At 47.9% G+C, this 25,801-nt stretch overlaps 1 protein-coding gene across 2 annotated transcripts in view; it reads right to left on the minus strand.

Annotated features, from left to right (window-relative positions):
• MIOS (meiosis regulator for oocyte development) overlaps window positions 1-25,801 on the minus strand; it is a 771,408-nt gene that overhangs the window by 213,572 nt on the left and 532,035 nt on the right. For both annotated transcript variants that reach the window (XM_069648526.1, XM_069648527.1), the window contains exon 8: window positions 2,925-3,077. In XM_069648526.1, coding sequence (XP_069504627.1) covers window positions 2,925-3,077 — 153 coding nt within the window. The remainder of the gene's footprint in view (window positions 1-2,924; window positions 3,078-25,801) is intronic.

Consider the following 25,801-nt stretch of genomic DNA (forward strand, 5'->3'; position numbering starts at 1 on the left):
ACCGGTTGGGATTTTTTGCCAGAACTCGCTGCCAAAATGGCGTCTAGGTTCACTTCAGTAACCCTGAACCCGAGTCGAGCCTTTGTTCCACTTTTGGCGGGCTTCTGCACAGAAGCCCTCCAAAGTGGTGCCATTCTGTCTGGGTACCACATGGGGTGTGGGAGGGGGTTTAGGCACCCTGGACTGAGTTGCCTTGCCAACTCATGTCGCACTCTGGTGTGATTGGCCCAAGTGGTGAGCCGCCCCGCTCACCACTTAGCATGTTTGAGTGACAGCTAGGCTGTATGAATGGGGGTTTGCTGCATAAAAGCAGGGTTTTTGGGACTGGTTCTTCAGAAGTCGCCACAGGACCTAAGAAGCCAAAGAGGGAGAAGCCGAGCCGACCTGCCAAGACGACACCACCGGTGGAGCCCTGCGGAACCGTCTCACCACTTTTCCCAACGACAGAGGAGATCTCCAGCCGGGAGAGTCTTCTTCCCTTGACTGGTGGGGACAACCAGTTTCTGCCTTCTTTTCGCCTCCCTGAAGCATCTCGTGGCCGCCTTGCCTGTGCCACGCACCCCGGCAAACGGGACACCACTTTTTACCTCAACCGCGAAAGAGGGGTAACATCCTTTTAACTGGAAAAAATCCACGGCTGGTTTCTTCCCTGGTAGTGCAACGACCTTCAGCTTTCCTCCACGTCGAGATCTTCTCTTCCTCTGGACGACACCGCGACTTGCACCCACTACCAGGAACAACTGCCACCGCTGGAGGATCCTTTCCATTTTAAAGGTACCGTGTTCCGCCCGGCTTCCCTTGCCGCCGATTGTACGGGGTAGATTTAGCCCTCTGCTCTCGAACGTGGGTAAGCCTGGGACACCCTAACTAAACTTTTCTAAACTTGGTAAAACCTTTTCTACTCACCTGTAAAGACTTGTGACATTGTGTGATCTTGGACATCTTTTCGCCTGGCTTTCCCTAGAGTGGGCCTGGCAACCGAACTTCCTTGCTCCGCAATAGACTGCCTTTCTAAACTTACTGTGAATCTCTGAAAAGTGTTTTACCTTGCTGTTTTCATTACTTCTGCCTTTTCCCTCTCTTTTTAACTAACTTGTTGGAGTGCCATCTAACGTTAAGCGCTAACCTCTGTTTGGAAGTAAGTGGTGTTAACTTAGACTTGTCCAACAAATACTTAACTAGGGATGTACATATAAGTAACAGTGACTGTGTTTTGTTGACTTACTTATCTTTTCTGTGCTAGTGTAATTTATGAGTGTGTCTTTTAAATAAATAATTATATACTTTTACACCTAGCTCTGGTCAGTGTTTGCTTGTACTACTGTGCCTCTGTACCTATTATGTATGCTCTATATACTGCCTAACTCTTCTTGAGGGAAGTCTGACTGCTCAGCCACAGCTACCAGGTAAATCTGGGTGGTACAGACTGCTACCAAGTGGGTTTACTGCCAAACGCCTGTAGTCTTAAATCTTTTGCAGTGGTCCCAGAGGGAACTGCACAGGTTTCTGCCTAACATCTGGTGCTATCTATCCTAATTGAAAACGTGTTCCTATTCAATTGTGCTTTGGACATGTTCTTGTAGAAGGTTACTCAAGTGTATTTCAATAGTTTTCATTGTAATTATCAACCCATTGGTGATTGCTGCCCAACCGAAAAAAATGTGTGATTTTCTTTGAAATTAAAATAAATATTGTGCAACCACCCACCGGCCTGGTTCATGGTCCATTGTGACCCAGGGTATTTGTAAAAGGGGGTGTGAGACGGGTCGGGTATCGGCTCGATTAGAATTAGTTAAAATGAAAGAAAAAGCATTCTAACTGTGCGCTACATCTAAGGCTGAGGGCGAAGGTCCTGGTCCGGTGTGTGACGCCCGATTAGAATCCTTCACACTTCCTAGGATCTACCTTGACTCAACTAATCGCAGAAGCAATGTTCCCTTATGGTTTTGCCATCTCATAGCTTGTGTTTTGACAGATCCTATTTAGGCTCTGGTTTCCAGCAGAGGCGAAAATACATTATAATGCAATGAAATCTGAAATATGTCTGTGCTGAATTTCTAAAATATGAATATTGCATTTAAAGCAACTGACCCTTTTATTCTCTTGCCTAATTTTAATCCCCATCACATTAATATATAATATATATGCCAAACAATCTTTGCACAAAAGGCTAATGGGTAGAAGGGTCTGTAAAAAACCTTGAAACCATTGAAACCTTATTTGCCTTAAACATAAAATTCAGTGCTGGAACTTTCTACCCTTTTAGGTCACTCTACGACCCAAGTTTGGGAAGGTGATAGAGACACCGTCACCTTTTGTTCTAGGCACTTCTTCAAGAATGACGTTGGGAGGGAGGGAACCAAAGCTAGCCAAGTTCTTCCTAAACATGAAAAAAATACTCTTAATGCCAACTACATTTTCACCTTAGATGCTGAAGTACTCAAGCATATGGGATCTGAATGATCTTTTCACAACCATGGTCAAAAAGTGATAGGCATTTAAGGTAACCTGGCAGCAGCAGTCTGTGGGAAAATATGCTGACCTTACTGTCCCTGATGCAGTCACCATCCACATTGGGCAGTCTCCAATCAGTAATCTCAAAGAGACTGGCTCTCTGCCCTCTTTCTATACATGGAGAGCGGACTAGCCTCACTCAAACTTGGGTAAGAAATATCTTTGCAAAGCTTAGTCAAGGATTGTCTCTTATTCAACATGGCCAATAGATCATGATTATTTGGGCAACCAATAGAAACATAAACTTAAAACTTGGATTCCCAGAAGTGTATGCTTCTAGGTGTTGGGAAGCACAACAAATATACTTGATACAGAGAAAGCTGACAGCTAGAGAAACATATTAAATAAAAAGAAAAAACATGAACTATGCAACATCAGTTTGAAAAACAGTTTGTACATACTGTAAATACCTGTGCTAATGGCTTTGAACTTGGATCAAGCTTGCTCCTGTGGATGTCAAACTCGGCCCGTTTATGCCAGAATCTCCATGCATCGAGTAGATTTCTATAGTTCTCAATCCAATATTGCACCCGCTCATCCCGTAGAACATCTGAAGGGGACCCCTAAAAAAAATCTTTCACAATCAGAAATGCAAATAATAAGTAGTCAGAACTCTTTCATTAAGTCCTGTAATTGACCTACTCCATGCTTGAAGCCACAGTTACAGTATGCTTTAAGTCAGAAAATATTTTTGACAGAGCACACAAACACAGTAACCAAAATCAATTGCCTGGGTATACAGACTATTCCTGTCTCAAGGGTTAGAGATTCTTCTTTTGGGGCCAAATTGATCCATCCAATATCACTATGTAGGTCTTCCCGGTAACACAGCTTGCAAAGGGATCACAGTTAAGGGATCAGACTAAGGCACCCTGCAGTGGTCTGTACGCTCACCAGTCCTATGTATGCTTAATTTCATTGTTGCTAGTGGCCTTGCCCTATTTTCAGGCCCTAGGAATTCTTGCTAGCACCAAAACCTGAATTGTTTATGTTGACGGGGACGGGCAGTTTTAAAATAAACCTCTACAAATCTGATTCATAATATATCCCTGAATCCAGATCCAGGATAAAGACGGGATTGTAATGAAATGGGCTGACAAGCATATTAAACCTAGTGGTGACTAACAAAATGATACTCAAAGCAAATTAGCCTTAAATATAGAGTTTGAGAAAAGGTCATAGTTGGGAATAATGAAATTTTCTGGTATGTCACCAGCTTTGCTTTGCACGTGCTCAGAGGACTTCTGCTTGGGGATTGAATAATCAGTAACACTGGTCCAATGTTAAAACGTTGCCAATTATGCCATGTCTGGAATGTTTTTCCACAGCTCTGTGATAAGGGGTGTATGAACACTTATCCTTGGTGAATACAGGATGTCCACCAAAGGTAATACAAACTATCTATATTGGGTATCATAGTAGAGTAGTCAGGCTTCACTTGGTAGGTACAGTTAGGCACAAGAGAGTACAGAAAAGAGGACACTGAAGAGATATTTTAAAAATATATACTCATTGTAGGGTTTCACAAACCACACGAGTTTCAAGTAAGTATTTTGATGAGGTAAATGCATACAACGTTTAAGAATCAAAATGCCAGTATATGGGGATGTGTGGTCAACACTCTACAAGATGGCTGCTTAATTACTCCTCTCTCCAATTTTAAGAGCATATTCATTATGGGCTACTAATTTGTTCTTATTTTAACTTTAAACAAAGTTTACAATCAGCATTATATTTATATGGAGGATCGCAAAATCTTTGATGCAATTCCTCTACCGACTCATACCTGTTAATGCTGCCGTTATCAGCAAGGTTCCGTGAGCCTTTTTGTTTGTTTCATTGCCAGAGCTTGGTGCGGTCGCTCTTTTCTGTTGCTGCCTGTTGGCCTAGGAGTTCTTCAGTGAAGGAGATTCTATGTTCCCTTCACTCCCCACAAGAGATCAAGTACGTGATTACGCAACACCAATGCTGCTTCCTGCACAATAGGCCTACTCACTCAAGGTTTACACTATTATTACAACCTGCTTTTACCTCAATATATCATCTTCTCTTCTACAATTTCAGTACCTTGATGCTTAGTGGAATTTTATTTTCCATGAAAAATGGCATAATCAGAGGCGTTGCTAGGGAGAGTTTGGGGGGGCTATAGCCCTGGGCCTTCTGGTTGCAGCCCCAGATCAGGGGCTACAGCCAAAAGGCTAGCTAGCCCAGAATCCCGACAGTCCCGACATGAGCGTAGCCCCAGATCTTTTCCAGACCTAGCAACACCCCTGGGTCAAATCCAAAGATAAACCTTTAAAATTCCTGCCTAATGAAATTTCCTCTTTAAACATGGGGATGAAAAAGATTTTAACTGAGCTTTACAATATTCGCGTCTCCATCCCTTTGCTTCACTTTTGCACTTTGTCTCTACAAGAAGACTTGAAATCCATTAAAAATGTAATTAAAGTTGTATCAGGAAGATTAGGAGATGCTGAAGAACGTTTTTCAAGCATGGAAGATGGAATGGAAGGTTTGGAGGAAAATATGCAACAAAGATTATTGCAGTTAGAAGCTGATACTACCGAACTCGAAGACAGAAATAGAAGAGCACATCCGCTTCTATGGAATTCCTGAAAAATCCGAACTTAATGATCCAAATAAATTCATTGAAATTTGGATGCCTACGGCACTGGGCATTTCCTTCGTCCCTCCGCTGGAACTACAGGAGCTCACATGATTAAACTTTGGATTACTAGCAATAATCTGTCGCTCTTTCCTTTAATCGCTTGTTTTTGAGGCATCAACGAGCCCTGCTTGTTTTCACACCAGCCAGGAAACAACCTCACATTTTCCTCCAAGGCCAAAAAGCTTTAATTTCTCAATAAAACAATGCTAAATCAAAAGGAAACAATTCCGGGGGCTCTGTTTCTCGGCTGCAAAATGGCTGCAGCCTGAGAGAGCTCCGACGGACGACATAATCATCCTGTTGTAATATCCTACTTTCTTTGCGTTTGTGTTTCTACAATCGGCTCCTGTGATGCACGAAGCTCTGCAGCACCTGAAATTCCAGGTGTAATGTTGTGGGACCGCCTCATTACTGTAATACCCTGAGGGCCCTGCCAGAGCGCAGCAGGCCTAGTCGCCAGTGCCGGCTGCCCAATCTATGGAATAGGGGGAATCATCATTTCGACTGGAGGAGCTACACGTTTCTTTAAAACTAAAGCCGTGGTGCGAGGGGCACTTTGCGACTCTCACCAGCGGCCACATGGGCACAGTGCTGGACTAAGAGCCCGCCTGTGAGTTTGGGATCTGAGTCGGGACTAGGAGTGCCCCCCCGCCCCCACCTGCTACATGTGAGTACTGGAAGCCTGCTGTGCAGAGCGCTGACGTACACTACAGTATAGGCATTTGGCCTGGAGCGAATCCTGGTCAGCAGGTCTGGGGGACATTGTGTTGCTACATTCCTAGTGCCATCGGGACAGCAGTGACTGCGTGGGGTGGCATGGGTCTGCATGGGACCTAGATGAGGCTACAGAAGTCCCCCTTCCTGCGTGGGCCCACAACGGCAATCTCCTCTGCTGACCTATATGGGTGGAATCTTGTCCTGAAATCTCAGACTGACGCGCACCTCAAGGGTGTGACATCAGACCCCTAGGTGAGCTCAGAATGTATTCTTGTGGTGGTGCACCCGTGCAAGAGAGACGGTTTGAAAGAAGTCCCTTAGTACGGACCTTGTTGTAGCACAGTCCCTCGCTGGCGTACCGGGGCTTGTTGGGGCAACAACCAATATGGTCAACCCCAAAAAACAGGTGAAAATTTAACAATTTGCTAAGGCAGATTAGGCGCCATGGCCATCAGATCCTTCCCCGGGCCCATATAAGTTTGATGTTGCAGCTCTCAGCCATACGATATTGGCCTTAAACAGCACCGACAGTCCGGGGGCAATGATAGATGCCCTCACTTGTAAAGGTAGATATTTCGGCGATACAGATTGACAAGCTATGTAGCTGCATGTCTGAGGCAGAGCAAAGAATCAGCAATGGGGAAGGTAAAGTGGCGGAACTGCAGAAGGAAATGGTGCTCCTCCAACAGATGGGATAAGAAGGATGTGACCCCAAGGGCAGATCGAGGAGAAATAATCTGCGTAACCATATGGAAAGACCTGTTGAGAAGTTGCTACTGGACATTTTGGAGGGCCTGCCAGTATAAAGTGTGTTATTAGTGGAGCGAACACAATGCTCCCTAGCTGCCAGAGTCCCACCAGGGGCGCCAGAACGCACCATAATTGCCAGAATGTTCAACCATCGAGAACGAGGTGTGCTACTCAAAGCAGCCACAGAAGAGCCATCTGTAGTGGGGCTCGATGACTATTTGTCTTTTCACAGATTTCAGCGCACAGGTCCAGGATCAAAGGAAAACTTACCAGGCAGTCAAAATTATCCAAAGGAAGAACGGGGCCTGCTACGCTATGCTGTTCCTGGCAAAAGTGGTGCATGATGGCAAGACTGTTTTTTAGGTCTCCTGAGGCTGCTGAAAGCTTCGTCTCTGGTCTACCGGACCCGGGGGCACTCCGCGTCAGTCGCCTCATTGAGAGCCGGCCAGCCGCCATTCTGATTAATCTCTGACCTGCACCCCTTAGGGTAGGTGGATGTAGGCTCCAGATCAAGAGGCATTGAGTGTGAACTGTGGCAAACTGACACATTTTAGAGCATCTGCTGGTGGCTCCTGGATTCTGCTCTAACTGTGGGTGGTGTTGCGTTTTGTTTGGTTGTGTTGGTTTGGGGGGGGAAAGGGCAGGGGATATAGCTGGTATGTTTGTGTTTCTAGCGGGGGTGGGATTGGGTTTGTTCTGTTTCATTGCACTACAGCACCTGCGATGGCACTTTTTTTGTCCAATAAGTTCTCCATTAAGCCTCCGAGCGCCCCCCCCAGCGAGATGCAGTGGTATTCTAGCGTTGTGTTGTGTACCCAGTGGGAATGAGTCATGGCTGAATATCATTGTTTCGAGTGTTGTACGGACTAGTAGGTGAACGTATTGCGCGGATGACCATGGAACATCCGCGGGTTCACCAATTATTAAGAAAATTCAGGTTGATCATGAACCATGCGAAAAAACATCACATGAATATATTGTTTCTACAGGGTAAGGGCAGCAGGATCCCTGGGGTTCAGTGGTGGGGGTGCATAGGTATGGCTCATTCTACTCCTCCGCCTCTAGAGGGGGTGCCACGTATATTCACATGTCTACTTCCGGCTATATGACCAGATTGGGGCCCCGGAGGGTTGTTTTATCATTCTTGCAGGCAAATATTTGCAGATGCAGGGCCTTCTCATTAATATATATGTCCCAAATATTGATTCCCCTGATTTCTTCCAGACATGTACGAACTCCATAAATTCCCGACCTATGAGTTTATCTGGGCCGGAGATTTTAATATGGCTTTGTCTCTGGGCCTTGGCAGTTCCGCCTCTATCCAACACGTGCCCCCAAGGGCTGCTACGAGGTGGGATATGATAGCAGAATATCATGGCCCGATAGATGCATGGTGGTACAAGAACCCAATAGCCAGGGAATATTCCTTCTACTCTGGGGTGCATGGTAGTGCATTCAGAATAGACTATGTGATGGTCACAGCGGGAATCTGTATAAAAATTCAACAAAAACAAATGTTAGATTTGATCAAATTTTGGCTGAACAAAAATGATGAACAGCTGAAAATTTCGATCAAATCAACCATTTGATGTGATTATAGTGAACAAGGGGAGCAGGGTTGCGGGGGTGTCCCCCACACCCTTGTTCACTACAATCGCATTGGGGGTTGTAGGGGTGTGTCCCGCGACCTATAAAGTGAAGGGAACTGGCGTCGCAGAGGGATGGCGGAGTCCGCGGCACACAGTTTAGTGTGCCGCCAGAAGGTAATTAAGGGGTCGGGGGGAGCGGGTTGCCAGAAATGTCCACGGGAGCCAAAACCAAAAGTTATTTCCAGTAAAATCAGACATCCGAATTCAAACAATTCATTGTAATCCGTGATGGCAGAAATCGCCATATCCTAGAGGAAACCAAGATGTTACCTCAGATGTTGTCAGACCATTCCCCAATGGTAATCTTTTTTAGACTGGCCCAAACTCAAGACTTCTCAGATTGCGATTTAGAGGACGCGCTTTGGAAGACAGTATTCAGGGAGAAATTGAGCAAGATATGAAAACAATATTTTAAACCAACGTGTGCTCTGTGCGGACTCGATGAAATAAAAAGTCTTGCGCATCAGCAAGTGCAGCAGGACAATCTGGGTATCAGAGCCCAGTTTTGGGAGAAAAGGGGGGAATTTGCAATGATGGCCGATAGAGAAGAGATATTTCTGGAGAACCCAGTGACGGCTGCCACATAGGGGAAGGCGACCATCCCAGCTGCCCTCTGGCATGGGCGTTTAAGCGCGAACGACACAAGGGATCTATTCTTGAGATTGTAAGCCCCAGAGGATGCCAATCGGGGACCTTAAATGGATTCATTCTGTTTTTTTGCAATTATTACGACTGTCTTTACTCCTCTGAAACACACACAGATTGTTGTACAATTGTGCACTATCTTGATAAAGTGGCTCTGGGATTGCTTGACCCCTAACAGGTTGATAAGTTAAATGAGCCCCCCTCAGATGTAGAAATACACTAGTTATATTGTCTCTTCCCCATGGTAAGGCTCCAAGTTAGATGGTATAACTGCAGAGATGCATAAGGATTATGGAGAACTGCTCATACCTCACCTCTGCACTATGTATGAGTCTGCTTTGGCATCCGGGGTGCTACCTGAATCTACCAGAACTGCCCTGGTGATGGTTCTATTAAATCCCAACAAAGATCCCTAGCAGTGCACATCGTACAGGCCATTATACTTAATAAACACGGATACTAAAATAGTGGCTAAATCACTGGCAGATAGATTACTACCTCAAGTAGTAGGGTTTCATCCCCTGAGTTCCACTCAAAATAATCTGCATCATCTGCTTGCTCTAATGCATAATGTTGACATCGAAGTTCTGATTATTGTAGCTGTGCTTGATGCCCGAAAAGGCTTTCGACTCTGTGGAATGGCCTTTCTCTTTGAGGTCCTGCAGAAATCCGGGTTGGGTTCGGTGTTTCTTCAGTGGATCCAACTGCTCTAGTGCAGCGGTACTCGCCAACCAGGTGATGTCAGATTATATCATGAACCCGGGGAGCACTATGCCCCCTGTTCTCCATCCTCTTTGCTCTTGCGATCGAACCATTAGCTTGTTGTATGAGAGAATATCATGCACAGAGGGATTAAGATCTATTCCAACACGTCTACCATTTCCCTACACGCAGATGACATGCTATGTGTAAACAAATCCTATACATAACTTACAACCGGGAGATCTGTCGCTTTGGAGAATTAACCAGACTGAAGATCAACTGGGCTAAATCTGAGTTACTGCATTAGGGTCTTTAGATGGTGCCCTTAAGATATTCAGTATTTCTGTATTGGTAACCCCTCCTGCTGTCCTTTACACCAAAAATGATGTGATGGCTTTGGAGCAACTACAACAAAGTAGAGGCGTGGATACTTTTCCCACTATCGCTGGCCTCCTGGATCTCTCTTGCCAAGATGGACTTGCTCCCAAAGCTGTTGCAAGTTTTTAATACCATACCGATTTCCCCCCAGCCAACCTCTGGATGCGGTTGCAGAGTCTGATGGTGTGGGATGGTGGACAGGCCAGCATTTTATATGATATACTGACCCAACCATTTGCTAAGGGTGGCCTGGAGTACCCCGACCACTACGCTTACTACTTTGCCGCACAACTACAATACTCTGTCTGGTGGTGTTTCCACTCCCAACAGCTACCACATGCAAAATTGGAGAGGGCAACAACTTAACCAAATGATTCAAGGGACTACTGCGGGGGACTCTGAGCCCTGTGGGGAAGACTGACATTCAACCAGTGGATACCACATGCAAAGCATGGCAATGTGTGAGACGAATGGTGGGAGTGGCAGAACTTTATGCCCTGGGATTTCTGTTTATGTGGTGTGAGGATGATACGTTTGAGAAGATTTTCAGGCTCCACTTTGAGAAGCTGGGTGTGTACACACTGGGGGATATGATCCAAGATGGGATATGTATCATTTGGGACATACTCAAGGGAAGGGGGGAATGGACAGCCGTGAGTAATTCAGTTTGAGGGAAGTATTATGGGCTAGATGGCCATGCTATCCTGATGCACAATTGGTATCCCCATTGTACAGTTAATTACGGACCCCACGAGGTACACCAAATTGGTGTCCTCGCTCTATAAGATTATTAAACGGCAAAAAGCAGGCAAACAGATTACATTCATAGCACAGTGGGAGATGGCGCTGCGGAGGGAACTGTCCGAGTCACAATGGAAATTTATATGTATGCGAACTCTGAGACTGTCCTTGAATACCCGCTTTCGCTTAATCCACTTTCTGCACCAGGTCTATTATTCCCCTGCCCGGCAGCAGAAATATTACCCTGATAGACCTGCGCAATGTAATGGGTACCCCCAACACCTGGCTGACTTCCTGCATGTAGTGTGGGAGTGTCCCCAGATACTCCCACTATGGGACAAGATTGGTGTGGCCATGGGGCAAATGCTACAGTGTTAACCCAGAATACTACAGAACTACGGTTATTGTCTCTGACTGAAACAGGGTCTAAAACTGAAAAAAAGCTGATTGGTATAGCGTCTATTGTGGCAAGGCCATTGATCGCCAGGACGTGGGGGAAACGTAGAGCACTATGTTTTCAGGAATGGCTGAATTGTTTGAACAATTGTGAGAAGCGTGAGGCTCAATATGCATTGTTTTTACCTAACAGGAGCAGGCCAGTTGACTACTGGGGCCCTATAAGGACTTCATGGCTATGGACGCTGTGGACAACAGCGATGAGCAGAGCCTGCTTCATGATGTTACGAACATTGCCTGGTGGTATTTTGGGAGGTTGCCATTGAACCACATCATTGTGGGGTGGCATGGAAGTGAAGGGAGGGGACGTGGGAGGGCACAGTTCACCTCAAGTGAAAATTGACTGTGTGCATAGTAAGGGGGTTTGACGGGGGAAATATATGTTAAGTGTCCAATGGCCTCATGTTAGGTAGGTGTTATCTTCTTAGATACTGAAGATATGTTCTTATTTATGCAATCTCTGGAATCTTCCTCAATGGCGGACTTCAACACTATGTCCAGGAGACTGCACGAATAGGACACCAGCATGTACACGAGACACAGCGAAGATTTCCAGGATCTAAACAGCCGCCTCTATCCTGTTGCCCGAGTATGTGCTACACCAAGTCTTGGCGCACTCAACTGACACTTGACATCAATTAAGGATAGTATGTGGCTGTGTCACTAGGAACCAAGACAGCCTAACAGGATGGATTACTGACACTAAGACGGTTTGGTCTGGACACTCTCAGTTGTACACATGACAAGAGACTAGACACACATATTCAAAAATTGTCCTGTGGAAGTGATATTCAAGATTTCATACAGCAATATTAGCTCAAAAAGATCCAAAGTTGTTTTTTAGTAACCACATGTAGGGTAACCTAAGAGACTAAAATTAAGTGGTTTTGCTCGATAGCAAAGAAAATAATATGCGTAAGGTGCATTTTAAGGATTTGTGTACTAATGAATCACAACAAGAGTCATATGAGAACAAAGTACTCTTGATGAATTTTGTATTATGTGTGGTTCTACCTCTCTAATGGGAGGTTTTCAATAATTGTGAAATTATTTGCATTTATTTACACTAGGAGATTTGTAGCTAGTTACCTGTCAGTAGGATACAGATCAATTGCGTAATTTGCACATTAAGCCACTGTTTCGTTGACCGGCACGTGGCACTATTTTCTAACACTGATGTTTTTATGGTTCTTAATATGAAGTCTGGTTGAATCCTCCAAGCACTTCGTCTAGTGGTTATTTTTGACGGTACGCATTGTATGTTACACCCCTACTTGTCCAGTTACGTTGATTAACCAAACCCTTAAGAGTATGGGAACCCCTTTCTCCTACTTTATGTTGTATACATTGTCTCAGGTTTGCTCCTATCTCTAGATTTCACATACCTGATATTCCCCCCGGGTTAGATATATAATCTTCCTCAATGGCAACATCCTCTACTCATAATTCTTCTCCGTTGCTTAAATCTAGTCATGAAGATCATCTCCTTTTACAAGCAGCCTTTAAAACGTCACAAAACCAATTTTGGGAAATGTAATTATTTTTGAAACAGATCTGACTCTACGCCTTCTGGTAGCACTACTGACATTCATGATAAAACCAGAGACAAATCTAGATCTGTCAAAACAGGAGATCCCTCCTTGTCATCATTTCAAGCATAACCGTAGCTCTACTATCACATTGCCTTATCACCACCTTTTTTAACTCCATTTATTCCATCATACCGACCTACCTTACTTGTGAAACTGTTCGCCCTTATCTTTCTTCATTTCTCAGCTTTATTATCTTCTTGTCAGACCCATGCTGGAGAACAACAGTTACAGGTAAGTAACTTGTTCCTTCACCAGCATGGGGTCTGGCATGGATTCACATGCTCATGAATAAAGAATACATAGCAGTACACACATGCACAACCACGGGAGGTGGCAAGGCTCAAAATAAGCATCTCTTACCTCCTCACCAGGCTCACCTTCAAGCGAACAGGTTGCACAGCACTGCTTGGCCGACTCTGGACTCCTCCCTGGAATCCCTGTCGACGCAGTCAAATTTCGTTAAGGTGTGCATCGACCTCCACGTAGCAGGCCTACAAATGTCCAGCAGGGGCACACCAGACAGGAACGCCGTTGTAGCAGCGATCGCCCTGGTGGAATGGGCTCTCTGACGCCAGGCAGTGGTCGGTTTGCCAACCGGTGATAGTAGGTGATACAGCCAGAGAGCCATCTGGAAATGGAAGCCTTGGACAGGGCCTTCCTGTGGTTCACAGGACCAAAGTTCACAAAGAGCCGAGATGTTTTCCAGAAACTCTTTGTGCGGGCCACATAAAACATCAGCGCTCTAGCCACACCCAGCAAGTGCAAAGTGCTTTCAGCACAAAAAACACACGCAACACCAAGGGCTTGTTTAGATGAAAGTCCGACAGCACCTTGGGCATGAAGGAGGGATGCGTCCGCAGCACCCCCTCGTCTCGTGGAAAATCAAGCAAGGTGGTTTACAGGAGAGGGCCTGGATCTCACCCACTCATCGTGCAGAGTTGATGGCCATGAGACAAGCTGTTTTCCACAACAGAAACTTGCGTGGGACAGAATGCATAGGCTCAAACGGGGGTCTCATTAGCCTAGTAAGTACCACATTCAGCTCCCACACCGGGGCCGGAGCCTTCACCAGTGGGAACGAGCAGAATAATCCCTTGACGAATACCTTGACCAACCGGTGTGACCACAAGGAGGATCGTCTTGGGGATCTGGTGTAACGGGAGATTGCCGCCAGATAAACCTTGATGGAGGCGTGAGCCAGCCCCGATTTGGCCAACAACAGAAAATATGGAAGTACCCGAGGGTCCCTCAGAGGGTCTATCTTTTAGGAACAGCACCAAATAGCAAATCTCTTTCACTTGAGTCCGTAGCATTTCAAAGTAGACTATGTTCTAGCCTTGGCGAGAACTTCCTTGCAGTCCGCCGGGAGATCATAGCCACCAAATTCTAGCGCTGCAGGAGCCAGGCCTTCGGGTTCAGAGACCCTGGATCGTGGTGAAGAATGGCACCTCCTTCCCTGGCGAGAAGATCCGTGACCACTGGCAGCTTGACTGGTGGGGACGCTGACATGCTGAGAAGGTCCGGGTACCATATCTGCCTCAGCCATGCCGGTGCGATGAGGATCATCCGACACTGGCACCGTCTCAGTTGAATGACTCGAAGTAACAACGGCAATGGAGGGAACGCAAACAGAAAGAGGCCTTCCCAAGGGAATTTGAATGCGTCCCCCACACCCCTTGCTGGGGGTACCTGCTGGCAAACCTCTACCACTTGGTGCTCGTCGCCATCGCAAACAAGTCGATCTGGGGATTGCCCCATTTGAGGAACAGATTCTCCACTAGGTCCTGCCGAAGTTCCCTTCTCAGAGAGTCGGTGACCGTGTTCTTTACTCCTGCCAGATGAAACAGGATGAGGAATATCCCCTGGGTGACGGCCGGGTGCCATAAATCCTGCGCCTCTTTGGAGAGTGTCAGGGATCTGGTGCCCCTCTGTTTCCTGATGTAAAACATTGTGGTGGTATTGTCTGTGCAGACCCGGACCACCTTGCCCTTAAGGGACGGCAGGAACGATTTGAGGGCCAAAACACTGCCCGTAGCTCCAGAATGTTGATGTGCAATGTCTTCTCCTCTGGCAGCCACAGGCCTCTGGCGTGAAGACTTCTGGTGTGGGCTCACCATCCTTAAAGGGAAGCGTCCGTCGTGACTGTCTCCTGGTGCGGTGGGGCCTGGAAATCTGCACCTCCGGTCTGATGCAAGCGCACTCCCCACCACCCTATCGCCCGACGGAACCCTTCGTCGAGCGGGATCCTGTCCTGGAAGCTTCTGGACACCTGAATCCAATGGGCGTCGAGGAACTCCTGCAGTGGGCGCATCCGTAACCTGCAGAGTCGGCTGAGATAAATGCACAACGACATCATGCCGAGCAGAGACTTGATGGTCCTCACTGTGGTGATCTTCAAGGCTAGTAGCTGTTGCACCTTGCCCAGGATGGCCGCAACTGTCTCCTCCGATGGTGACGCCGAGAATGACACTGTGTTGAGCTGGGATCCCAGGAATAGCGCATCATGAGATGGGAGCCAAGCAGGACTTTGCATAATTCACTGAGAACCCCAGATCCATCAGTAGGCAGATGGTCCTCGCTGTGTGGTTGACGGCGATGTCTTGTCAACTGGCCTGGATGAGCCAGTCGTCCAGGTACGGGTAGACGTGGATCCCTTGTAGTCGTAGATTGGCCGCCACCGGCGCCAGGCACTTGGTGAAGACTGTGGGCGCCGACTTCAACACGAAGGGGATGACCTTGAATTGGTAATTCCTCCCCTGAACGATGAAGCGCAGAAACATGCAGTACCCTTAGAGAATGGGGATATGATATGGTATGATATGATATGGCATTTATAACGCGCCTATACACAAGTGTATGTGGAAGTACGCATCCTCCAGATTCAACAACAACAGAAAGTCTCCCTCCTCCAGTTGTCCAAGCACGTGCTGAAGAGTGACCATTCAGAACTTCTGGGACTTTATGTATTTGTTCAGTCGTCGCAGGTCGAGAATGGGCCTCCAGCCCCCGGTCTTCTTTTGCACAAGGAAGTACCTTGAATACACTCAAGAGCCCCGGAGTTGCCTTGGAACTAGCTCTATCGCCCCTTCATTTTTAGCATGGTCCCGAACCTCCAGCAGCAGCTGAGGGACGTGGTTTTCCTGCCGTGCCACCAGTGGTATTTGGGGACACTTCCGTTGGAACTTTAGAGTGCGTCTGTGGGCGAGAGCGTCCAGCACCCAATGGTCGATGGAGATGGTCTTCCACACACTGACGAAGTTCGCCACCCTTCTTCCCAACCCGGTGCACGGGTAGGGGCCCGACGTCCCGGACGGTTCATTCTTGCTTGGAGGTGCACGGGCAGCCTTGGGGTCACTGGCAACAACAGCGTCCACCTCCGAAGGCCTTGGAGTTGCCCCTGTTGGTTTCCTTGGCCGAGGAGTGGGAGGGTTGGCGATAAGAAGAGGACACCCCGCTGTAACCCTTCGAAGATCAGGGAGACTTGCCTCCTGAGGAGCAAAAGGACGGCCATCGCTGCTGAAGCGTGCCCAGGGCACATGCCGTCTCTGTGTCCACCTTGATGGCCAGTAGAGACTCATCCACAGCCTTCCCGAAAAGATTGTCTCTGTCAAAGGGCATGTCCAAAACCCTTGTCTAGACTTCCTGTCTAAAGTTGGTGGCCTTGAGCCAGCCACGGCGGTGAAGGTAAACAACATTGCTCATCTGGCGGAAACCCGTGTCTGCGATGTCCTTTGGCAATGTGATGGCGTGATCCGATGTCACCTCGCCCTCTTGTAGAATCTCCAACGCCTCGGACCTCTTATCGTCGGGGAGGAAGTCCAGCAGAGGTGCAAGCTCCAACCACAGCTCCTGGTCGTAGCGCGCTACGATAGCAATGGAGTTGGCAGCCTTGATGGCCGTTGCTGCAGAGTAGATAACTCGCCTTCCCATCGCATCCAACTTCTTCCCCTCGTTGTCAGGAGGGGTGGACGCTGCCGAAGACGTAGAGCCCAACGACTTCTTGGCCGCTACAGAAACCACCGAGTCTGGCGACGGCTGGGCTTGCAAGCACTTAGGTGCGGAGTCCGGCACCCTGTACTTCTTCTCTAAGCGGTCCCCCTTCGCTGGGACCGTAGAAGGGTTCTTCATCCCAAAATGTCATACAAGAGCGGGACTGAAAGGATGGTCTTCATCTTCGCCTCACGGCGCTGGTATAAAAAGCCTTCCTCCTTCTCTTCTGGCGCGAGCTGGAAGAGCTCTGATGCTCTGGAGATCATCACATGGAACAATCGTATCTCGTCCGGCTGAGAGGATCTTGGCGGAGGCGACGGGAGGTCCCCCTCCTGCCGTCGTAATCCGTGCCCGCCGTCGTCACTGTGTCAGACTCTGTCTCACATGTTGGGGGTGGCAGAGAAGGAGGCGACGTGTGGCAAGGAGGCAGCGGGTGCCTCTTCTTCTTCTTGGAAGGTGGTTCCCCAGTCGTCACCGGGGCAGTAGGCACTGGCGCTGCTGGGGGAGCCGGCATCCTCTTCTGTATCTCAGATACAAGTGTATGAAGGGTGGAGAGAATGTCCATTGAAAGATCTCTATGTGCCCTGAAGGACTTCAATGCCTCCCCCAACTCTCTTTGCGTCCAGAGGTGACAGTCTCGGGGCGATGACCGGCATCTTCTTTTCCGGGGTCTTCTCAATGGGCTGGAATGCATTCTTCCTCGTGGGAGGGAGAGACCCTCTTGCCTTCGGAAGGGTGCCCTTCGGGTCCGCTGCGCTGTGAGAACGTAATACAAATCTACCATTGGCCTAGCCTCTAGTGGGCGACCATGCATCAGCCTTAGCCCCCACATCCTCCCCCCGCTCTTGTATCTCATGGCTTTTGTGCACTGTGTTACTCCTAGATTACTCCTATGGACACACTAACAAAAGACACAAAGAAAGCACATGAATCTATTCAACAATAGAAATACTAGTATCCATACATAGCAATGCATGATGCAAACACTACTATAATGCAAATCTCAAATTTGCACCTTTTATGCTTTTGGTGCAAATCTACCAGCAATGCAATGACTGTAAGCCTTACAGGCTTCTAATGCAAGCAGTCTAATAGCCACACCATTCCTCTCCATTCCACACCATACTTCTCACTCTCTCTCTAAGACTAACCCTGTCTGATTACCCCATCTATCATGTCAGCCAAAGCTCCGTGTGAGTCTGTTCTAATTCCCCATGCACGTGTCTTATTCAGCAATACTCCCCTTTTTCCTATGTGTTGCTCTGTCTCTCCTCTCCTGCTAACTCTGCAACCAGCCAGTCAGTCAGTCAGGGCCAGGCCTCTCTCTGCCAGATCCCTGCCAGATCTCATCAGCTCTGCTCAGAATGCTTCACAAATGCTCCCACAATCTCAGTCATCCAAACGTCTCTCCTATGCCACCGCCAAACATCTCTCTTCCATCTCAGCGTCAGCTCCCTCGATCTCAGAACTACACCTCCAACTACATCCCAGAAAGCAGACCAGCGGAGAGCAGCAACTACCTCAAATCTCAGAGCCTCACCTCTCATTATACTGTTCAATGACTTATACATATCCATGGCTACACTCGTTCTCTAAGCTAAAATGCCTCTCTTTCTGTCTGTCAGCAATTCTAAATATGAGCCGTGCCTAAATGTCTGTGATGCATGTACTGTACTTTCAATCACTGTATGTTCTGGCCAACATGACATTTTCCACATATCTATACCATATCTATCTTCTGTCTGCCTGCAGTACAAAACACCATCTCCTCATATTTCTCCATTCAAATCCCTCTATCCTCCTTCTGCATGTCTCTGCCTACACAGCTCTCCCTCTCTCCATGGCACTGCCTACCCCCACCTTCCTCTGTCTGCGAAGCACCAGCCAGGCTGATAAAGCCTCCCCTTGCCTTCTCCCTCTCGGACAAAGGTCATGTTATCTGTCTGCCAAGCAAACTGTTTATGCATACTTGTACACTGTAACTCATGACATCTTCGCACTCCGCAGAACGAACAGCTTCTGAATGGCTTCAGCGCCAGCTAAATGCTCTGTCTAGCGTTTACTCTTTCTCTCACAAACCCAAGTTATATCTATAATGCCCAAATGCATATTCTAAGTGCACACTCAATGTGTCTCTCTCTATATTGTATACATAACACATAACAACATATCTCTACATGTGTCTCTACAAATATAACATGTGTCTCTACATGGTATTTCAAATATAACAGGCCTCATTCTATAACAAATTGCAAAAGCATACAAAGTGGCAGAATAATGTGGATAGTCTAATGGTGTCACTACTAATCAGTACTAATCAGAATGTATGATGGATAACTAATCCCTAAATGGTTAATGATTCTCTAACAATGGGTAATGATTCTATAATGATAACAAACCAGGCTTCTCCATACTATCAGGTTTTACACAGCGGCCTTCGAAAGGGACTCTACCACCACCTCAATGGAATCAGACGCCTTTGTCTGGTGCACCTGGGCTTTCATGGTCAGGCCAGACCCCTTCTCCTTGGCCTTCGTGGTCTCCCAGACACCTTGTCCTGTTTGGCCTTCTCCTTAGGGGTCGGGTCGGAAGCCTGGTCCCCTTTGGCCTTCTCTGCCGAGGGCAGGCCGGACGCCGTACCCTGTTTGGCCTTTGACTTCGTCGTCCCCGGGCCACCTTCAGCTTGCCCGGGTGATCAGACTTCCTCTTGGATGAAGATCAGGAGCGCTGACTGGAGACTGATGTAGCTGGGGATGTCGAACGCGCCCTGGCCGCTGAGGAGCCCACTGCAACGGCGCTCCAGATGGTAGGGTAATTGCAGTGCTTGACCTTTTGTTGGACCCCCGTGGGAGGGGTGGCCTCAAAGGACTTAAAAGCCCGCTCAGCTGAAGAAATCCAAAAAACGGGTCCCCGTTAATCGGAAGGTTGATCGATGGATTACGATGGATGACTGAAAAATAAGAGTAAAACGCTTCCAAAAAGCAAAATAACGCAGTAAAAGCTTGATAGCTAAGCACAAGGACTCTCAACACTTGAACGTGTGGTAAAAATCTGAAGATGGCTGCCTGAGTAAGGGCTTTGGTAGAGGGCAGTCATTGACTGGGGGCAGTATGACCCAGAGTTCAGTGATTGGTTGTTAGGAGAAAGACAGTTCAGAAATTAAAATGAAACAGATTTTTTCTTTTACCGAGGATACCCAGCCTAACGACGGGGAATATTCATGAGCATGTGAATCCATGCCAGACCCCATGCTGGAGAAAGGACAGCTGCCATCAGACTACACTACAACCCACTTGTTGGGTTATAGAATCACCCTCGGTCCACAAAGGAGTGATTCAGAATCACCCCTGCCCTAGTAGCCATATAGGCTATTAGAGCAGGGTATCCAGTGAACATCTCTTCAAGGGAAATGCGCCAGGGGGTGGCATTTCCCCAAATATGCACCCTCAGTAAAATCTAACACTTTTCCCAAATATTCTAGGATTGGAGTTTATAATCATAAATTACACCCCTCCTGGACTATTTGAGTAAATTATTTTAGGGGTCAGGAAAATAAATTTGCTTCCCTGATGACATTTTTCAGGTGACATATTCACATCGAACCCCAGGGCAGACAAAAATAAAGGCAAGAAACCTGGGAAACCAGCAAAGAGAAATCAAAAAGCTTACGATCAGGAGAATTCTAAGTTAACAAACTAACTGATCAGGACACCAAACAGGATCCAAGATGGCAAGCTGATGGCACTGCACAAAAGTTGGGTTTTCTGCTGAATCACATGAACTCTACGTCAAGCTGACAGGAATGAGTGGTGGTGGTGGTGGTGGTGGGCGGCATGTGTTCAGTATACATTCTTGGATGTTCACTGAGAAGTGATCTGGCACGCTTCACAGTAGTGACTTGTAAACTAGACGGCGAGGCCTGAAAATTTGATCTGCTCCTGATTGGTGGTCAATGCAGAGGGTATTTATTTTATTTATTGTTTATTTATATAGCGCTTCTACACAGGTAAAGCGCTTCAAGGCCGGAAGGTAACAAGGGAATACAGTAATAATTCTTAATCTAAACATAAAAACTAGCATACTAGGCCTGACGACATTTCTCCTAGTGCAAGTGCATGAAGTGGTACAGTTGAGACCAAGCTCGGAGGGCCCTGGGGAGGCAGAAAACAGTGGTGGGGGTGAGGGAGAACAGAACGGATGAACAAACTGGCCCTACTATGTTTAGGTCATGCATACATACAGACGGAGGTGTGGGGTGGGGCGGAGGGGGGGGGAAACAAAGAGTCTGGTCCACATGGGCCATAGGTTAAGTGCAGAGGGGTTGCCCCACTTAAAAAGCATAAGTTGAAAGTGCGGTAATGTTGAACAAAGTGCAATGGCCCGGAGGCAAGTGTAAAAGACTGGCGGGGGAGCCTGGAACCTGTAGGCTCTGGAGGTGAACCATGTAACAAGTCAGCAAAAACTGAACAGAGGTAGGGAGGAAAAGGAGGATGGAGAGAAAAGAAAGGCGGTTAGCAGGGGAGAGAGAAGGGGGAAGAGAAAGGTAGGTCTTAAGGAGTTTCTGGAACTTAAGGTGCTCCGGCTCAAGACAGAGAGAGGCAGGTAGGCTGTTCCAGAGGGAAGCACCTGCAGAGGATAAAGATCTACCCCAAATCTCTTTTGTGAAAGCGGCTCACCCGCACAGAGTTGGAGGACACGCGGAGGACTCTAGAGGGAGAGTATTTAGGAATAGAGCATTGTAGATAGGGCGGGCCCCAGCCCCAGAAAGCCTTGTAGATTATGCAGAGGGTCTTGAACTTGATCTTTGCAGCCACAGGGAGCTAGTGGAGGGATTTCAGCGCCGGAGAGATGCGCCTCAGGGCTTGAGGCCAAGGATAAGTCTTGCGGTTCTGTTCTGGATGAGTTGTAGAGGACAGAGAGTAGAAGTAGGAAGATTGAGAAAGAGGTTGTTGCAATAGTCCAGCCTAGAGCGAATCAGGGCTCTCGAGGTGATGAGCCTCTGGGAGAAAGTGAGAAAAGGTAGAATACCTCTGAGGAGTTGTAGTCGGTAGTTGGACCTTTTGGAGATGTCTGACATGTGAGAAGAGAAGGAGAGAGTGGAGTCGAAGATGACCCCAAGATTATTTTCCTCATTGGTAGGTGAGGGCGCAGGGCCAAGAGAGGCAGGCCAGTGAGAAAGGGTGAGCAAGCGTCCCAATGAGGATGATCTCTGTCTTACTGGCATTCCGTCATAGATCATTAGCAGCACACCAGGCCTGAATTGCGGATAGACAGTCAGGGGTGAGGAAGGAGTCGGAGGAGGCTGATGGTAGCCTGAAAGAGAGCTGCGTGTCATCCGCATAACACTGAAAGTTAGAGGTAAAAGGTAGAGATCCTGTGGGCCAAGGAGGTCATGAAATATTGAAGAACCAGGGTGAAAGGTTAGATCCCTGGGGGACACCACAAGTAGAGAGAGTGGTAGAGGAGAGAAAGAGCCCGAGTTCCACCTGGGAGGTCTGGTCAGAGAGAAAGGAGGCGAGCCACGCCAGGGCCTGATCTGTGATGGCCAGGATATCACAAGACGGGTGATCAGGATGTTGTGGTTTACCTTATCGAAAGCAGACAAGAGGTCGGGAAGAATGAGGACAGAGGGAGGGTTGGAATCAAGATTTCAGAGCAGGACTTCACATGTGTTCAGAAAAGCAGTTTCCCTGCCTCTGGATGCTCTAAGGCCAGACTGATGGTCATGGAGACAACCAACAGATTCAGTATGTAGGGTAAATTGAGTGATAGCAAGCTTCTCCAGGAGTTTTCCCAAGAAAGGGGTGATGGTAATCGGGCGATAGTTTGCCAGAATGGACGGTGTGGGATGTTTTTACCCATGCATCCAAGCCCTACAATAAAACTGTGCAGTACTGGCATGGAAAACATCATGATGGCCAGAACTCCCCAGAGAGTGCACAGGGAAAACATGAAGAATAGGCTGCCACCCATTTTTGCCTATGTTGTGAGCACAGGAGGGCACTGCCTAACCACCATTGGGCTACACACACAGTAGCCTGAAACCATTGGGAATGGCAATGCTGATTGCCAAAAGCAACCCAGAACTGTGGGGAATTCATTTTCTTAATCCCAAAAATGGTTGCATTACCAGTACTCACAACTATCAGAAAGCCGGCGTTTTAAAACCACCAGACTTTTGTGTAAAACTGAACAAATGAAACAAAACCAGACCAAGGAAAGACTTGCTAAGAAGTGGATACAATGTAAAACTATATTCTGAAATGACTTGAAGGAAGTAATTATTTAATGTATATGTAAAAGTTTTAAGTGATTTAAACTGGGAACAAAAAGTGACATTTAGCTGAAACCTGGCTTAATGAAACTGGATTCTGCCTGACAACTACCCCCGGCAGGAGTTGAAACCTGCTCAGCCACTCTCCCCCTTGCCAAAAGGAGTCGTCACCTCGGCATGTGCCGAGCAGGTAGTCACCCTGCAAAGCCACCTAGATAGGGAGAAGGCAGAGAGCAATAAACTGTTTTTGAAAGACCTGGATACCCAGGCAGAGTTTGACCAGGAGCGCCAGAAAGCTGGTGCCTTCCAAAGGCAAAGGGACGACCTGGCGGCACAGATGCAGGCTCTTAGTCAGGAAAGGGATACCTTAGGCCAGGAAGTCTGCCACTTAAAAAGGAAAATGGAAGAAAATCACCTGGCCCTCCAGAGACTGGGTGACCTCCAAAAAGAACACCAGAACTTGTTAGAGCACACCAGGAGGGTGGAGGATTCTCTGGCAAGAAAGGAGCAGGCCAATAGGGACACAGCTCAGGAGGTAACCCTCCTGCAGCAGAGACTGGCCCATTACTCCAGGACCAATCAGGAGGCACAGAGAGAAAATGAGGCTCTCTGTCAGCACGATAGGCTCCAGCAACAGGTAGCCATGCAGGAGAGACTGATTGAGTCTAGTAAGGCCTTAAATGAGGAACTGAAAGCGCAGGCTCTTGCATTGCAACAGGAATCAGGGGCGGATAGAGATGAGGTTCACTAGGGAAAGAGAAACTCCTGAGCATAACCTCAGGAGCCCTAGTACCAGAGGCCTTCATATCTCCCAGTCCCTGGACTCTGCCACCCCCATGTCCCCTCGCGCACATGAGCCCAGAGCCACGGGGATGGCAGATTACTATCCAGCTAGAAGTATGGGGCACATAGGCCAGTACCTCCCAGGAATGGATGGCCGGGCATCCGGGTATGGGCACCCAAGCACAGTGCAATTTAGTGGGGAACCCCAGGAGAGTAGGCCCATTAAGGGCATCCTGAAAACCTCGGCCCAGTTAGGTCAGTGGGGGGAGGTACCCATCAAATCCTGGCAGCAAGGAGGGGTCTGAAGACTCCTCTGAGCATTACAGGACACAGGAGACCAGGTCCCCACATTCTGCCAGCCATTCCCAGGCTTGCAGAATCCGGGAAAACCTGGAAGATCAGACGGGCACCTCTGGGAGCAGTGCTTCTGAGTCAGAGGATGAATGGACCAGGGTTACCCGAAACAAAAAGGCCAATAAGGCAAAAAGGGCCTTGCTTAAGGACCCATTGAAACAAATACAGGCAATCAGGAGTGTCATCACTCCTTATCATAAGAACGCCAAGTATTCCGTTTGGGAACACCTGGAGCTCTATGAGCAAATGATGGAGACTTTTCATTTGAAGGACAGCAGTAGCTGCATCCAGTACGTCAAATGGACCTTCTCACCAGAATACTCCAGTTTCTTTGCGGGGCTGGAGGACCAAAATCATTTAAGATGGTCCACCTATAAGGCGGCCATCTTGAAATATTTTTCTGTTCACAGAAATCCTCAAGAGGCTCGCAAGGCAGCCTACAATTTGCAATGTGGGGAGGATCAGGCCCCACAAGAGTTTGTGCAAGAATTAAAGCGTGCTTTTGCGCAGACCACCAGAAGAGTGCGCACGGATAGCAGAGAATTTATCAATAGTTTTTCCAATCCTTACCCAAATACATAATGACCCAGCTCGTGAGAGATTTTCATGAGAAAAGATCTTTAGACTGGGTCATTGAACAGGCTACCCGGATCTATGAGGTGCAGAAGCCCATCGAAAATAAAAATAATGCGCCGAAAAACCCCAAAACCAACAGCACCCCTGCTGCTGCCAAGGTGGCAGATTTAAAGGTTGCCCCCGTTTTAGATTTGGAGATGGGGGGGCCTAAAAACCTGCCTGCACCAAATAATTCACAGCCCAGAAGGCCCTCGGGCCAGTCACAGACAGGGAGTCGAGGAGGTAGTCCCACAAATGGGGTCCCCCGCTCCCCTGACTATGTAAGTCCCCACTACAAGGGAAACCGACCAATCCTGGGTTATGTGTGGAATCCTCCAGCCCGGGGGGGGGGGGATCCAGCCAAGCACCTAACCCAGGGAACTTCCCTCCCAACTTCCCACAGGAGGGCAGAAATTCTCCAAATCCTGGGCAGAACTTTTTTCCCAGGTATCCACCCAATTTCCAACCCCAAAACCATCCATCCTTCTTTCCCCAATTCCCTGAGCCCAGACAACCTAATCCAGGAGAGGGGAGGCCAAGGGTGGAGGGGTACCAAAATCTTCCCAACCAGGGGTACTACCAGAGAAGGGATAGCTACCCTTCCCGGGATCAGCCCAGGGGAGAAAATAAAGCCCCGTATCAGCCTGAGCGGGTTTCACAACTTGAGCGCCAGGTCCAAAATATGGCACGAGATCTGGGTCACATACTGAGGGCTCAACAGAACCCTCAGATGAGCATGCCACCGCAGAATGCCCCAAACTCTGGACCTGGTGCTCCAGAACAATGACGGGGGCAGCACCCCGATAACCCACCGGTTCCCAGGGAGGAGGCACAAGGGGAAGGGGGGTGTAAAGCCTTGGAGGAAGCTCCCTTCCCAACTTGTAAAAAGCCCCTGGAAAAACAGGAACCGGAAACAAAATCTCCTACCCCTGAAAGTCTGCCACCCAAGGAGCAGAGAGGAGGTAGGAGAAAC

Source organism: Ambystoma mexicanum, chromosome 2q (genome assembly GCF_040938575.1).
Source record: "Ambystoma mexicanum isolate Mex_15411 chromosome 2q, UKY_AmexF1_1, whole genome shotgun sequence".
Lineage (NCBI taxonomy): Eukaryota > Metazoa > Chordata > Amphibia > Caudata > Ambystomatidae > Ambystoma > Ambystoma mexicanum.